The 15,727-nt window shown below is 44.5% G+C and overlaps 1 protein-coding gene across 3 annotated transcripts in view; it reads right to left on the bottom strand.

Moving 5' to 3' along the window:
* Positions 1 to 15,727, bottom strand: part of KCTD10 (potassium channel tetramerization domain containing 10) — a 92,107-nt gene that overhangs the window by 53,743 nt on the left and 22,637 nt on the right. For all 3 annotated transcript variants that reach the window (XM_069214752.1, XM_069214753.1, XM_069214751.1), the window contains exon 3: positions 6,154 to 6,323. In XM_069214752.1, the coding sequence (XP_069070853.1) occupies positions 6,154 to 6,323 (170 nt within the window). The remainder of the gene's footprint in view (positions 1 to 6,153; positions 6,324 to 15,727) is intronic.

The raw sequence follows: 15,727 nt of genomic DNA, 5'->3' as shown, positions 1-15,727 counted from the left end.
CTGCACCATTCAAATCATGACCCTAATGTCTGCAAGGTAACTGCACTTGTGACTGCATGTTTAGTAGTGAAATATAGCAATATCTGATGTTTAGAGGTGTTCTCACAACTTTTGGCCCTGGTGCCGCTCCACCATTCAAATAATGGCCCTAGTGCCTGCAGGATAACTGCACTTGTGACTCTGCCTGTTAATAAGCCACTGAGAGAATAACAATTCAAAAATAAAAACTTCACCCAATAATGCACATTACTTTTCTTTAAAAGTGAGTGAGTGGTAATTTAAGAAATAAACACACAAATACATTTTATATTTACAACTGTTATTCATCAGAAATGTAATTAAGTAATGAAAAATACACCATAATGAGCCTAGTTGCTGCTTGCTTTACATCTGCACTTGATACTCCATTACAAGATGAGCAACATGTTTACACACATTTCAATGTGAACTGACTTGCGTTCAGTTCATCTTTTTGCGTGCAAACATTAACAAGTAACTAATCAACAAAAAAGGGAAGGTGCACTTTGGCCACGCTCCACGACATGGCAGAACAGAAAGTGACCTGCTAGCCAATAAAAAGCAAGTAAAGTCAAGCAATGTTTGAATGAACAAACAGGAAGTTCAGGTAAGTAAGGGGTGAAGTAGGGGCGGGTTCTAAGTCCCTTTAATGAATTTGTTTTTGGTAATCAGACTTCGCAAGCAGAGCGCAAGCAGTGTGCAGGCAAAACCTAAAAATAAAATCACACAAAAAAATCAGATCGAGGTTAACACAGCACAGGGGCTCCCCTCTGACTTATAAATAGAGCTCTTATTTCAACTGGTGAGATAGAGGCACTGGGATTACATAATAAGAATGGGGCAGGAGGCATGCCTCACTCCACTATATTCAGGTGATTCACTTACCGCATAAACATTGCCGACCATTCTAATTAGCTCACTTTGATTTCTATTTTGGTTTTGTGCTTTCTGTCCATCTAACATCTGCTGTATTTCTCACTCTGTTCACAGATTCGTACAAGGTAACACATACTCCCCATTAGTACTTGTTAACATTCGTAGTCCTCGTATTGCCACTGAACCGTATCTAACTGTTTGGAAGAGGAACTACTGATTGTTTATCATTTTTTGATATTGTTTTTATATAAGTCATATTTCATCCTTGAATTTTCAGTTTTTACGTATCTTAGAAGTTTATTCTGTAATTATTGCTCTCTCAAATGCTGTATAGGTGCCAAAGACTAATAATTCTTATGTGTACATGAAGCACAAAATATTCCTGCTTTTATTCTTGAATAAAGGCTAGCAACTCATCACCATTCATCAAAACTCTAGCAAAGGACCAACGTTCAGGTTTATTGGGAATGCTTAAGTTCTAAACGGTTAACACAAGCGTAGCTTGATCCAATAAACAAAGAAGATGACGTAATGTCCATCACATTATCAATCAAAACTGTGGATATCAGAAAAATCTATCAATAAGAATTAAATCTTGCTGAATGGAAGGCATATGCTGTGGTTTTGGGATATATTGTCTAATAAGGGTCATACACATCGCACTTTTACCCAAGAGATTTAAATACCTTCTTCAGTTTCAGGTGTGAACATGCCTGTCTTTTCCTAGATGGTATGTTGATTAAAAAGTCCAATTCTAATCGCCTGCAATACATAAGAAGCTTCTAAGCTGTCTATTGCTACCTTCGTTATTTGAAGGGTCATCATTATTTAGGCCAACCATCTGACATATCTGGTTTTGCTACTCTTGCAAAAATTAGAGATGAATTTTTATCAATATTGCAGTGTCTGTAGTAGTTAATTCTTGCTTTGAAGTCGCTGCCTTAGAATCCCTTGAAATCTCAAATAAATTTAAAAAAGGCATATGAGGCTCCGGAAGCATTAGCACATTAATCTCAGAATTGCATGGTATTCACAGTTCTCTGCTCATTTTTGCTATGAAGCAAACCATAAACATTTCATGGGGCTATGGTAAATAGTATAACCATCTTCTTTTAATTTGGAAATATGCTCCAATACGTCTGCTGCCCTCAAGTGCCTTTATTTTTACTCCAGTCTGTGCCACTCAGTGCCCTACTTAATTTCTACGCCCCCCCAAACCTGGAATCTTCCTTACTAACATGCATTTTCCCTTACTAACTGCAGTGTTAGAAATCCAACCAACCAGGGTAGAGCCTCTCTTAATCCATTTTATCATTTTTGAAAAAACTCTTGAGCAGTGCTTCATTTTATTCCTTTTTGTGATCACTTTTCATAGATTTGAGCAATTTCCCTGTTTCTTTGCTTTTACAATTACATTTTGCAAGGATTTAAGTGTGCCCTATTGCCTGGAAGCATGCTGCAAATAGGCTTCATAACTGCTGATATTATGCTTCGGAATAAACTGTTTACATTTTCAGCATCTTTGATTAGTGTGCTTAGAAGTGTCTGGTCTGACACATATATCATGATTTTCAAATTGAATTGTTTTTTAATGCTCTGGAGTATGGTCTCTACTCGACTACATCAAGAGGTTTATTAATACGTTTCTAGGTGTTTATGATCTTTCCAAGGCTCAAATGATTTTCATTGTATCATGTACCGCTATAATAAGGATCATTTTCCAACTGGAGTTTTTTCCAGCCATCTTATAGTGGACTCATACACCTCATCTAGTTTGTTATTTCTTATTCATAGAGCATACCTCAACTACTTCCTGTATTACCACCACTTAAGACTATTGTCACCTTCACGTCTGCTATTTTGATTTAAACTGGGTTTCGATTTTGGCAAATTGAGAGTTAACTTCTATTTGCCTGTTTTCTGTTTTAGCATTTGGACACAGAATCTTCCATTTGTTTTAGCCACTAGGAACAATTATCTAAATAGTTTATATTTTCCCTTGAAGAATTACATTATCAAACTCTGATGGTTGTTCTCATCTAGATACAGTTACATTTTTAACCTTTCTTATTTGCAGTGAAATTCAGCAGTTTAGCAGCATCAGAACCATGCCAGGCTCTGTGGCCTCTTCAGACTTTTCTTCTGGCCTAGTGCCCATATCTAGGCCATGGGCTGTAGGGAGAGATAGGGGTGGCTATACTAATGTTATTAGGTTGTAGGTCTTAGAACATTTTACAGTGGGCTCCCCAACTTTCTTACTACATAAGGGTTAGGAATCGAAATGTTTCTTAATATAATCCATTCATCTCATCATTTAACCTAGTAAATTTGCAGTTCTTGACTTATAGCACTGTAGGGAAGTGCCGTTTTTTGGATGGTCCCCACCCCACACTTTTTGCTCTAGATGCAGTTGATTATGACTATAAAAGTGCACTGGAGCCTCCTCACCAGGCCCGGTGCCAGTGATGTCTCCCATTAGCTAATGTGCATTGTATCCCCAATTGGCAAGTACTTTAACCCCCTTACCAGTCCCTAGTATATGGTACCAGTGGTACCCAGGGCATGGGTGTTATACATTGGATCATGGATTATAGCCACTTGTGGGGTTTTGTTACTTTAACCACGGTGATGATACATTTGATATTGGAATCCATGTGTTTGCTCCGAAACAAGCCCTGAAGAAGCCGTTGGGGTAAATCTCCCCAAGACGAAACACGTGTTGGCGTATCTTTGGAATATTATACACAAGATTTGACCAGCTATTGTCCAGGATAATATGCTCAAGACTTGAATGATCGCCTGGGAATTCAGATCTACAGCACATCAGAATTTGTTCAACAATAAAACACAAGACTGTTTAATGTAACTCAAGAACTGATTTTTTCTTGAACTTTGCAAGTTCTCATTGAGGATACTATAAGTTCATTGTAATGATACATATGGTGTGAGTGCCCCACATTAGTTTTAGTTTTATATTGTTTATTCGTAAACATATTAGAGATGCCAAGCTAGGTGGAGCTGTTCTGCCGGATGAATCCTGGTTCAGGGGCCTACAAAAGCTGAACCCCCAGTGCGCTCCCACAAAATCGACCTGCAGGTGACAGTGTCAGAAGTACCATTTGTAGGAAGATAGCCTGGTGTGTGGTGAGCAACTATGGTGTTATTATCTTATACCAGGTCCATTAATACCCAATTAGTGAAGTTTAGTCAGTGTCTAAAAAGCCAGGGCTCCCTAAAGGTAGTTGTGAATGAGCAGCCAAGACTTATCTAGGAGACATGCAAAGCTTATGCAATACCACTATAGTCACACAGCACTCTCACACATGAAAGAACCACACAGTGTTACAAAATTAGAGGTACTTTATTATGTTAACACCAATAAAAGAATACTGAATAGGCAGTCCCCCAACTGGAGGTAAGTACACACAACATTATATACACATTAGCAATCAGTAAAGAGCATGCAAAGTAATAAGCATTGGCAAAGGTATAGGTACACAGTGAAGGCCCTGGGGAGGGCTAAACCATTTACTAAGAAAGTGGAATGTGAAATGTAGTCTCCCACCCAAGGATGTGGAATCAGTAGAGGGGAGACGGAGGAACTAGGAACCCAAGAGGTGAGTACCAGAGTGACCCCCAGTGACCAGGAGAGCAGAGGTAAGTACCTGGTTTTCCCCAAACCCAACAGGACTTTGGAAAAGGATTATGCAAGACCCAACCAAGACTGGAAGAACTGATAGGTGGATACTGACAGAAGAGGACCTGCAAAGGAAGGGGACCAAGTCCAGTTCGTCATGGAGTGTCCAGTTGTGGCAGGAGCCACTACCCATCCTTCTGTGGATGCAGGACCAGATCGACGGCGGACGAAGAAGGTCAGCAGTGCAGCACAAGAGCTGAAGAGGGGTCCCAGAAGTGATCCAAGTGATGTCCAACGTCAGCAGTGGCGATGTAGTCGGTTAGTGGTGCTGGAAAACCACCAACAAGCCTTGGCAAATGCAAGAGACAGTGAAGAAGTTTTGCAGGCTGAAGAGGACCAGCAAGGCTCTTGACCCACGGACGTGAGTCAGGACTGACCCTCAGCAGTCGGGAGAGTCGCAAGAAGAGGAGGCAGCCCCAACAGGCAACCCACTGGCAGAAGGCACAGGAGTCGCAGTGAGGCCCACTCAGCAAACCTGAAGAGTCTCACATCGCTGGAGCAGCAGGCAGGAGACTGAAGGTCCCATTGAGGAGGAGCAAACAAGCCTTGGTAGCTGCAAGTGTTGGGGTCCACAGGGCTACTGTCCTGCAAGGAAAGGTCAGGGATTACCGTCTCTCAAGTTGGGCAGCTGGTAGAGAGGACCAAGGGGACCATTTCACACCAACACCTGTGAAGCAGGATCCATGCCGTTCCGGAGGAGAGCAGATCCACGCAGCAGGTCGTTGTTGCAGTAGCTGCCTGCAGATGCAGGGGAGTGACTCCTTCCCTTTAAGGGATATTCCTTCTTACTTCTTGTGCAGACTGAAGAATGTTGCAGCTCCAGTAGCTAGAAGATGAAATAAATTAAGCAGGGAGTCCTGCTGGAATCTTGCACGACGAATCAGAGGACCCACCCAAGAGGGAGACGCTAAATAGCCCAAGAAGGGGGATTGGTAACCAAGCAGATTGACCACCTATCAGGAGGGGGCTGTGACGTCACTTACCTGACCTGGCCACTCAGATGCTCCCAGGGGCCTCTGCCCACCTTGAATTCAAGACGGCTGAATCAAATGGTCACCTGGAGGAGCTCTCTTCACCACCCCTGGGGTGCTGATGGACAGGGGAGTGGTCACACCGGGAATCTCTGCACTGGTGCAAACCTGTTTATTCAAGGAGGGCACCAAATGTGTCCTTCAAAGCGTACCAGTGGCTTGGGGAGGCTATCCCTCCTAAGCCATGAAACACCTATTTCCAAGGGAGAGGGTGTTACCTCCCTCTCTCACAGGAAATCCTTTGTTCTGCCAGGGAGCGTATTCGACTTCCCTTCTCTGACCTGGATTGTAGGTATTGTAAATGGTATGTGGATTTCATATGTGCGCAAAAATGCAATAAACGTTTTTTTTGTTTGTTTGTTTTTTTTTTAAACAGAAAACAGCAACTCAAAACATTTTAAATTATCTTCTCTAAATCCTGGCTGGAATATCGACAATAGGGTTAACACAGTAGCTATATAGTCCTCCAAATGACAGATACATGAGAAAGAAGCTCAAAAGAAGTTCACCAAAATATAAATAAAGGGATACCTGCAGAGCTGCTTGACATTCGTCCACAAGCCCTTGAACTAGGTAGTATTTTGCTTCTGCAAGTAACTCTTCAATTTCTCGACGACTTTCAGGTAGGGGTACTGCACCATCACGTAAGTAATTTAAAATGGTACCGAAATGTTTCCCACAGCGATCAATTAGGATCCAGCCTGAAATAAAACTACATTTTTAAAGGAGATTCTGAAAACTAAAAAAATAAAACATGTAAGTTACCAGTCAAAGAAATTACAACATCAAGAAACACACCACAAAATGCAGAGGCACACACATAATAAGAAATTCATTTTAAACTCAGGCTTATAACAAAATGTTTGAGACTAGAAATTAACTATATAAAATTTGATACTTGACCCAGCCTTCCACATCTAATACCTGTAAAGCTACTAATTTTGTGCCAACAATCTGCAAAAGGTAGCACCATAGGGAACTCTACTTGTTCCCACTTTGATAATCCTCAGATGTTTGCAGGTTAAAATGAATAAGCCTGAATGACTGTTTTTTTTCTTTCTATTTTATCATAATTTTCATTTTTTTGGGACTCACCTACCAGACAGCACAACCTGTCTGGTTACTAAAGACATATTGCGACTACAGTGGACACAGAGCCCACCCATAGCTCACCACTAGTTGGCTTTAATGTCACTCTCAATTTTTTGCTTCTTACTCAATGGCCTCCATTCCTCTTACATGTGTCCCCCTTGAGAAGTATACCCTCTTCACGATTCTTTTGACTGGCTGACTTGTATACACTTTCACTGCACACATTTAGGGAACAATTTTTGTCTTTGGACATAGAATGTCTAATGAAAGAGTGCAGGGCTTGAAAAAGGATCCTCTTACTGACTGGTTCCCAATGCAGTGCCTTGAGGTGGGAGGAAAATGACACACCGGGACAGTTTCTGAATAACACCTGCAAAAAGCATTCTGAACTAGCTGTACTGTACCTGTCCCATCAAGTAATCTAGAAGGCCCAAATGCCAGGCATTGGCATAGTCCAATCTCAAAGCGTTTAGTGTGTGAACTGCAATTTTTCACGGCAGCAGGGGAAGGAGACGCACAAACTTTTGTAAAGCCCGCAAAAAAAAAAAGCAACAAAAAAAAAAAGCAGCCCAACACCAAAGACACCTGTGACTTAAAGGAGAGCAGAGTCTCAAATTTGATCCCCAGATTCTTTGAAACAGTGGTTAGTAGGGGAGGAGACAGACAGGACAAGGGCCAACAGTCCTCCCACCAATTACTTTAGAAATTCCAAAACAGCAAGATTTTGGTCTTCTCAGAGTTACACTTCAAGTGTCTGGCACACATCTTATCGAGAACCTCAATTAAGCAGGTTTTAAAGGTCTGCAGCTTTTGGTCGTGTTCTATTGTTTTTGTAAAAAGCAAAAAACTGATTACAATAATTATTCAAAAAAGATATTCTGTAGTGTAGCCATTTTTTATGTAGCTTTCTGCGCGTTTGCTTAAAGTATTAGGCCTCTGTGCACTTTGCCATAGATGCATTTTATTTAGCCTCGCACTGTTATTTTACAATAACCAGTTTCACGGTCTTGTTTTATTTTCTTCTATCACACTGTTTAGCTTACTTCAGCACTGAAGTTCTCAAACAACACATTCTTGCTCGCTCTGTGCTTCAGTCAAGGATACAGTCTGGTACATTGCCAATAGACGTGGTAGAAGTTTAGTCTTTAGGGTTCGTAGAACGTACACATTCTTACGTAGGGACGTTTCTTAGAACACCAGCGTGTTAGTTATAAAAACACTTGCCAGTCCTGGTACACGTGAGAGGGAGATTCCGATCAGCCCTGTTGCAGATTCTGATCTGATGCTGATCCAGATTACAGGCCTTTGCTCAGGTATGAGGGTCGATGTCCTCCCGGGGGAACCTGAAAGGCAGGCTTAGAGCTTCACATGCTGTGCTCAAAATATAACTTAGAGAGGGAACGTACTCTAGTTGCACTATGATAGCATTATTATTCTTATGTTTCACTCTCCTCGTTACTATTTCAATCCTACTGTGTTGTAAGGTTCTGGTTATTGCGGCTCACACCTTGCGATCTAAAATGCAGTTGTTTTATTAAACCAATCTTTAAAACTCAAACTGCCTTTGTCATTTATATATGAGACAACACTGTGTATGAGAGAACTGGTTGTGACCTGAGTGACCACAACTTCCCTGGGAAGCACTAAGATGTCATGCGCTCGGCGGCCCAATTGTCTCTTCCCTTTAGGAGAGATAAGGCACTGCTAGTTAGCCGGAGCTCAACCCGGATTTGGGGTGACAAGGGTCCTTCGCCGTGGGTCAGACTTAGTCCCCCACACTGTGAACGATCTTGCCTCCCAAAAATCCAGTAGTCTCATTAGGATAATGAGAGCCTACATGACAATTCCAAGAGCCGGTCTACAAGTGACATAGATGCTTTGTACTATGCTGAAAAAAACTTCAAATTAAAGGTTTCACAGTGGCAGTCATTCTTCTCTCAAAGGAGAGGAGCAGCCGGGTATCATCTGCTTAGCAAACGTCTCTGAGTCCAAATGACTACCAGGGGAGCCATATGGACATAAAAAAGAATAGTGAACTTAAATATGACCCTTGTGGCACCCATCTGTGTAATGGCTTGGTGACAAAAGTGAAAGGCACCAGCCAGACTGCATGCCCTCTATGGTCCAAAAAAGACTTAATACAGTTAAGAGCTAGGCCATCAGTCCATCTATCTACAAGGCACTTGTAAGGAAATGCCCCTTTTTGCATTATTAACCCCAAAGTTTTAGACTAATGCTGCTGGTTTTCCCGACTCAGAGTGCACTGAGGCTTTCTAACCAGACCTCAGTACCAGCATTCTAACCATCACAAAATGTATGTTGAATTCGTTATCCCCAATCGGCATAGCTGACCTACTAATCAGGCCCTAGTATATGGTACCAAGGGTACCCAGGACATATAAAAGTCAGTGTCCATTCAGGGCTGCTGCACTGATTGTGGCACCTTGTGTGTGACAAAGTACAAAATGGCTCCCAGGCTGTATTTGCAGCCAGGAAGAGCAGTTTTAAAACTGCTAGTTTGACTTTGCCATTTAAACCAATAGCAACGGCTCCACTTTCCTTGACAATCTATATGCCTCCCTCTGAAGGAAGGCCTACTGAGCCCTAAGGAAGGGAGCTGTATATTAACAAGTATGACATATACTTTTAATGTGTACTAAAAGCAAATTTTCCAAATTGTACTTTTTGCTGTGGAAAGTTATTAGCCCTTTGGCCAATAAAGAGTTATAGGCTGGCTTCCCAGTCTGGCTAACTTCTGAATGAGACTACTAAAGTGGGTACTTCAAGGTATCAAATTAATCATGGCATTTATCCCAACTTGATGACCAAGTCAAATTTCATGTCACTTATAAGGAAAGTCAACTTTTAGAAAGTTGCCACTCTATTGCCAGTAGCCCTGCATTGTTGCTGGCTACCATATAGCCTTCTGCCCTCCGGGGGAGTAGTATGAATGACTACCAGGCTCAGGAAATGCCTGCCACAGAGGGAGACATCACCTTCCCATTGCAGAAAGCTTAACAGGGTATTTGATCAGGTAGGCAGGCGGTTGGCCAGAACAAAGAAGGGACACCACTTGCCAAACTGGTTTTACTGTGAGCTTGTAGCCAAACCTCTAGGGTGGGCTACCAAGCTCCTAACATCCAAGGAAGGGTTCAGCCATCTCGGCAGTGGGCAGTATAGTAGATTCGAAGATTGCTAGATACCACACATTGCCACATGTCATCACAGGGTTGGAGAGATACTGGTAGCCCCTTGGCTAGTGACAGCATCAGCCCCCCAGGGCACTTTCTGTGCCTACATATGGCACCCTGAACCTCAGATCACAGCGGAACAGGAGAAAGGACCGAAAGAAGACCCCCCTGACCCCTGGACCTGGCAAGAGAGGCCGCACCAACTGCTGGACTGCACCTTCAGCTTGGAAAGAGACAACTATGCCTGTGGCTCCTGGGTCATGGAAAAGTTGCTTCCAGGGCCATCGAAGTTGAAGTAGCCCATTCCAGCAAGTCAGTAACCATATTCGCAGAATTGCTGCTGACCGGCAAACAAAGAGACCAATTCTCGATGGCTAAAAGTTGTACCAGAGACTGCTGGACCTAGGAGTGTTGTCCGAGTCCAGACTGGTCACCAAAAACAGAACCCAGCCTTCAAAGGAAATCCACTGTGTATGGAGATGGGTGGACTAGCTGCAGCTGGCCTTCTACTGGCTCAAAGAGGACTTCGAGGGACACTGACCCCTGTGGCCATAGTCACCACACCTTACCTTGGACTGAGGAAAAGCCACAAGGAGACCCCCTTTGGCCGCACAGTACAAGGAGCATCGTTCAGCATCCTGCGTCCCCGGCATCAGGACCACTCCATTAACGTCTATGGTGGTCTTGATGTAAAGTGTTGAACTGAACTTGAGACTGCTTTGGTGACCAAGAAATTGTCCAACTACTCCTTATAGTCCACCCCTGACCTTCTCCCTGATAGAACTTGTCACCTAACTCAGGCCCGAGTAGCCGAACACAACTCTTTCAAACTTTTCAAGTGTTATGGTTACCAATGCTTGCTGCGCTTTGAGCTAAAAACTGAGATTTATGTTTTCTTTTTGCTAAGGGGACATTAAGAAAAAGTTTCAAAAGATTCTGCCAAGTTATGAGTGTACAAGGCACCATTTTTCTGGAGTTTTACCGACTTGCAGTAAACGTTCACAAAGGTTACAAAAAGTTTGGTAAAAGTTTTTGTTGGGTCTACAAAGGATGGAAAACATGGAATCAACTTTGCCATCCCGCACACACTTAGAATGAACGTTTTAAGGGTGCTGTGCAGTCACATGAAGATAAGTCTGGGGATCACTGCAAAGAAAGAGGTCCGAGAAGAGGCCCTCGGAGCACAAGAGGAAGCCAGGATAGTTAAAGCCCAACCTGCAGAGAGAAGATTACCCCTGACAATGGGGATGAGGATGATGGCAGAGATCTCCTTGATGATGAAGTAAAGAAGGACAATGAGAATGAGACCCCCGGAGTTCATTCAAAGCATGCCTCCACATCCCAGAGTAAGAACAACAACACTTCAGTGAGGGGGCCCAAGGACCTAGAGGACCCGCTCTGACTCTAGAGATCCAGAAGAGGAAGCTGGCCCTAGCAGAAAGAAAACTGGTCCTAGATGAGGGAAGGGTCAAGCTGGGACTGATGTCCCAAGGGCATGGTAGCAGCAACAAAGACAAAGTGGTAAACTCAGGAGGTGCCAATGATGTAGGTTGCCCACAGGTGCCAAAGTGTGAAGAGGGGGATGATTTCATATAAATGGCTAGCATCTTATATGAGGGCTCTCAGGATGAGAAAAGAGGGTGCCAACCACAGGGGACTACTGTTGTGGGGAACTGATTCCAACAGTGGGAAGGGATAGACTGCTGACACCAGAAGACGACGTATAAGAGTTATATTCACACAGAAAAGAGGCACTCATTGAGCTGTTTGGTCTAACACCTGAAGAATACATGCAGACGTTGAGAAAAACACACAAGAGATCAACTAGGGACAGGGATATACTTTGCAGATGCTTCTGTGAAGTCACTGAAGGCTGGATCAAAAGTAACCAGGTAGATATCTGTGAGAGGCTCTACAATTTAGTTGTAAAAGAACACATTCTTACAAATTGTACCTCAGAGAACTTCTACCAGCATCGGTTAGATTCTAAGCTATCTAGCCCTAGAGACCTAGAGAAGATAGCTGACGAATGGGTCAGGGTGGTGATTACAGGAGAGGAGGACAGACCTTCCTTCTGGGGAAAGACAGGGACAAACATAAAAAGTCAGAAGGTCCCAAAGAGTCCCCAAAAGATGCCCAATGGAGGGAGGAGAGAGGCACATTCCATTCATAGGGGAGGAGTACCTGGACAAGAGTTTTGACCCTACAACAGTCGGGGCACAAGAGGGGCGATACAGCGCAAACCAAAAAGACACCCACTGGTGACCATCCCAAAGGAATTGCAAGTGCAGGGATGGGGGTAGAAGTTGTCCCTATGGATTGCAAGGCATACACTGAAGCCACTCTAGTCTAGTCATGGCCAAGCTGTTTTCCGCAGGGAAGATCCTATCTGATGAGGTGTACAAGATAATCAACTCTGACAATGTAATAAAGTCACATCCCATAGCTGTGGTAGACTTGGAGTGTGGAAGGGGTACAGGCACTAAGAAAGTAGCTGTGTCCCCTGCCATCCTAGTGGAGTATCTAAGGGGCAAGAACCCTGAAATGTCTGCCTGGGCAGAAGTGGAGAGAAGGACTCATGCAGCAATGCTGTGTCTCCCCGAGTAAGTATTTGTCTCCACCAGAGATAAAGGGACCTTGAAGCCTGGGAAAATGGCCCAATTGCCTAGTTCAAGGAGAAAGGGCAGGAAGTCTGGCAAGGCTAGTTCCTTAGGTCAACAAACTCAGAGAGAGCCTAACCCTAAAGGGGAAGGGTCTTTGTTTGAATAAAGGCTGCTTCTTTGAGAGATCTGCCTGACCATGCAGAACGTCAAGGAGCAGGTGGATCCTACAGAAAGGACTTGAGCCAGGGGCAAAAGGCTTTCCCACTCTTAAAGGCCTGAGACAGCTGGCTCTCAAACAAAGAGGATGTCACTTGAATCTATAAGGTATACTGGGAGGAGGGAATCCAGTACAGTGAGACAAAGGACCTGAAACCAGGGGAAGCCAGGAGAGTGGTGGTCCCCCAACACTAAAGAGAATTTCTCCTTAACCTTGCCCATGCTAATGGACATCAGGGGCAGGCCCAATACCTGGGAAAGACTTCTAATGGCCTAAGATGTCAGAGGACGTGAAGGGGTTTTGTTGGCCCTTAGTCACCTGTCAAGTCAGTGGCAAGACAGGTGGCAACTTAAAGATTCCCCGTATAGCACTGCCTGTAGTGGGGACTCCCTTCAGCAGGTGGGGATTGGTATTGTTGATCCCCTAGAACCACCTATCATCTCTGGTAATAGGTTCATCCTTGTGGTAGTGGACAACATCACAAGGTACCCTGAAGCTATTTCCGTTAAAACTGTTACTGCCCCTGCAGTAGCTAGAATCCTTCTCTGTATCTTCGCTAGGGTTTTAGGTTACATAAGGAGATAAAGTCAGATAGGGACATAAATACCATGTGAGATAAACTGAAAGCCATGTGGGATGAGTGTGAAGTGACTTACAAGTTCACTGCCCCTTAGAACCCTCTAGGTAACACCTTGTAGAAAGCCTCGCGAAGGATGTGCTTATAGATTTGCCAGACAAACTAAGAAGGAGATGGGATATTCTCCTACCATACCAAACTGGTAGTGTGTAGAACACATGACAAATCACAAGTACAAGCGATGGGACTGTAGGATAGGAATGTGGAAGTAGGCATCCTTCAAGTCCAGTGACACTAGCCAGTCTCCAAGGTGTAACACCAGTAGAACTTGAGCTAGGGTCACCATGTTGACCTTCTCCTTTTGAGGAAGAAGTTCAGGCTCTTGTGCTCTAGAATGGAACACAGGCCGTCGTCTTTTTGGGCGCGAGTAGCAAAATGGGTCAATTTCCCTGTCTGACACTAACTCCACTGCTCCCATCAGAAGGAGAGCTGCAACATCTTGCTGCAAAATGCTCCCCAGGGTCTGTGAGGACTGGAGAGAAAATTAGGCCTACTTTCATTGACGTGCAGGGGACAAAGAGTAAGGTTTCAAGGTGGATCCACGGCCCCGTCCTCTAGTGTGACCCTCATATTGGTTAACCAGGGCGTCTAGTTGATGCTGCAGTGGCTGGTATAGTCTAGGAGAAGGAGGAACCTCTCCCAAAGCCACGAAAGTGGCAAAAGGATCTAAAGCACTTGGTTGGTAGAGGAAGTCCCAGTGAACTTACTGTGGTCCTTGCAGTCTTGAATCTCTCCAGTGCTAAATCCGCCTTATCACTTAAGAGGTGCATCCCAGCAAAGGGAATATTCATTAAACTGACCAAGACATCTGATAAAATAGTTAGAAGTTCAGAGCCAAGCGTGGCAAAAAATTGTAACAGAATTCCCCACAGTCTGTGCGACGGAGTCAGTCGTGTCAAGTCCTGACTTAATAATGTGGTGGGACGAATTTTGTCCTCTGGCGATGACCTCCTGAAACGGGTCCTCCTTGTCTGGAAGAATGTGCAGTAGCATCATCCAGGCCACGTCCCACAATGCATGGGTATACTGGGACAGAAGACAGTTGCATTTCAAGGCCAGACTTTAGGCAGAAATTGATTTCTTGCCCCAAGAATATAGTCTTTTGAACTCACTGTCCGATGGAACCACAGGGAAAGCTCAACCCAACTGCATACTTCAGCAGGACACTTGTATAACTAGGCTCTCCAGAGAAAGATGTGTGGAAAGGAATGGCAGGTCGTCAGGTGCTGAGTGGCATCATCGGGCCAGAAGCCTGTCAATTGACAGCATAAATGAAGGTTTCTTTGAAGCTGGCAGAACAGGGGCTAGTAAAGCCTCAATGAATGACACTAAGGGCTCTGACATGGCTGAGGCGGGCAACAAGACTTCAGTGAAGACATTGGTTTCTGCTGACAGAAACTGCAAATTCAAGGTCTCTGCAGCATTTAACATGATTTTATGACGGGACATCACCTTAGGTAGTGGTGGTCGAGCAAAGAACTCCATGGTCAATTCTGGTGAAGTATCTAGGCCACTAGTTGATGACAGACCCTCAAAACCCTTCTGGGGATCCTGCTCTTGATTTTCATAGAAGAGACTTTCCACTGGGTCAGAGACAACACTAAAGATTTCATGAAAATATGCTCTGTAAGCCCAGTCTTTCCGCAACCTCTGTGCCTCTCTACAGGAGTGAAGCGATGGTTCGACTACGGCCTGCGGTGCCGATGACTCTGTATCCAGAGCAGGTGGTGGAGGCTGCGGCAGCTGCAGTGCTGGCAATGAAGATGATTGTGGTCCTGAGAACCTGAGTGTGCGATCAAAGCAGGTCAACAAAGATGCTGGATCCGAACGTGCAGAACTGAAGGGCATTTGTTGAAATGGCATCAACAACGGGAGCACCTAAGCCTGAGCAGGGTCCGTACAACGTTGACGCCATTCTAGTGTATAATCCACATGTATCTGCGCCCTCCCACCCGCCCCCGCCCCATCAACCATCCCCCCCAGTCCCCCTCCAATGGGGCTGCGTCCTCCCCGAGCACCCGTGCCCCCCACCCCCCACGTGACCCCCCTGCGTGACCTCCCCGCTTAACCCCCCTCCCACTCCAACCCCCCCAACCTCACGTCGCCGGTCTCCCAGGCCTCCAATATTTCTGTCCACAGTAGAGCTATAGGTCGCATCTGAATCCCCTGTGCTTCCTCTCTTTACAGCGCCTGTAATTCGGCCTGACCCCACACCGACACGTCCCTTCTCCAATCGTAGATCCGTCTGTGACTTCCAGGCCATTGCTATTCGGCGCCTAACAAAACCAGGGCAAGGTCCAAAAAACGACTACCCACTCTCCTGGAGGCTGACCTCATATGTAATCCCAATAAACAAAAGAGGGGA

This window comes from Pleurodeles waltl, chromosome 11 (genome assembly GCF_031143425.1).
Source record: "Pleurodeles waltl isolate 20211129_DDA chromosome 11, aPleWal1.hap1.20221129, whole genome shotgun sequence".
Classification (NCBI taxonomy): Eukaryota; Metazoa; Chordata; class Amphibia; order Caudata; family Salamandridae; genus Pleurodeles; species Pleurodeles waltl.
Note: the sequence above shows the minus strand (reverse complement) of the source record. Positions and strands in the feature narration are given on the sequence as shown.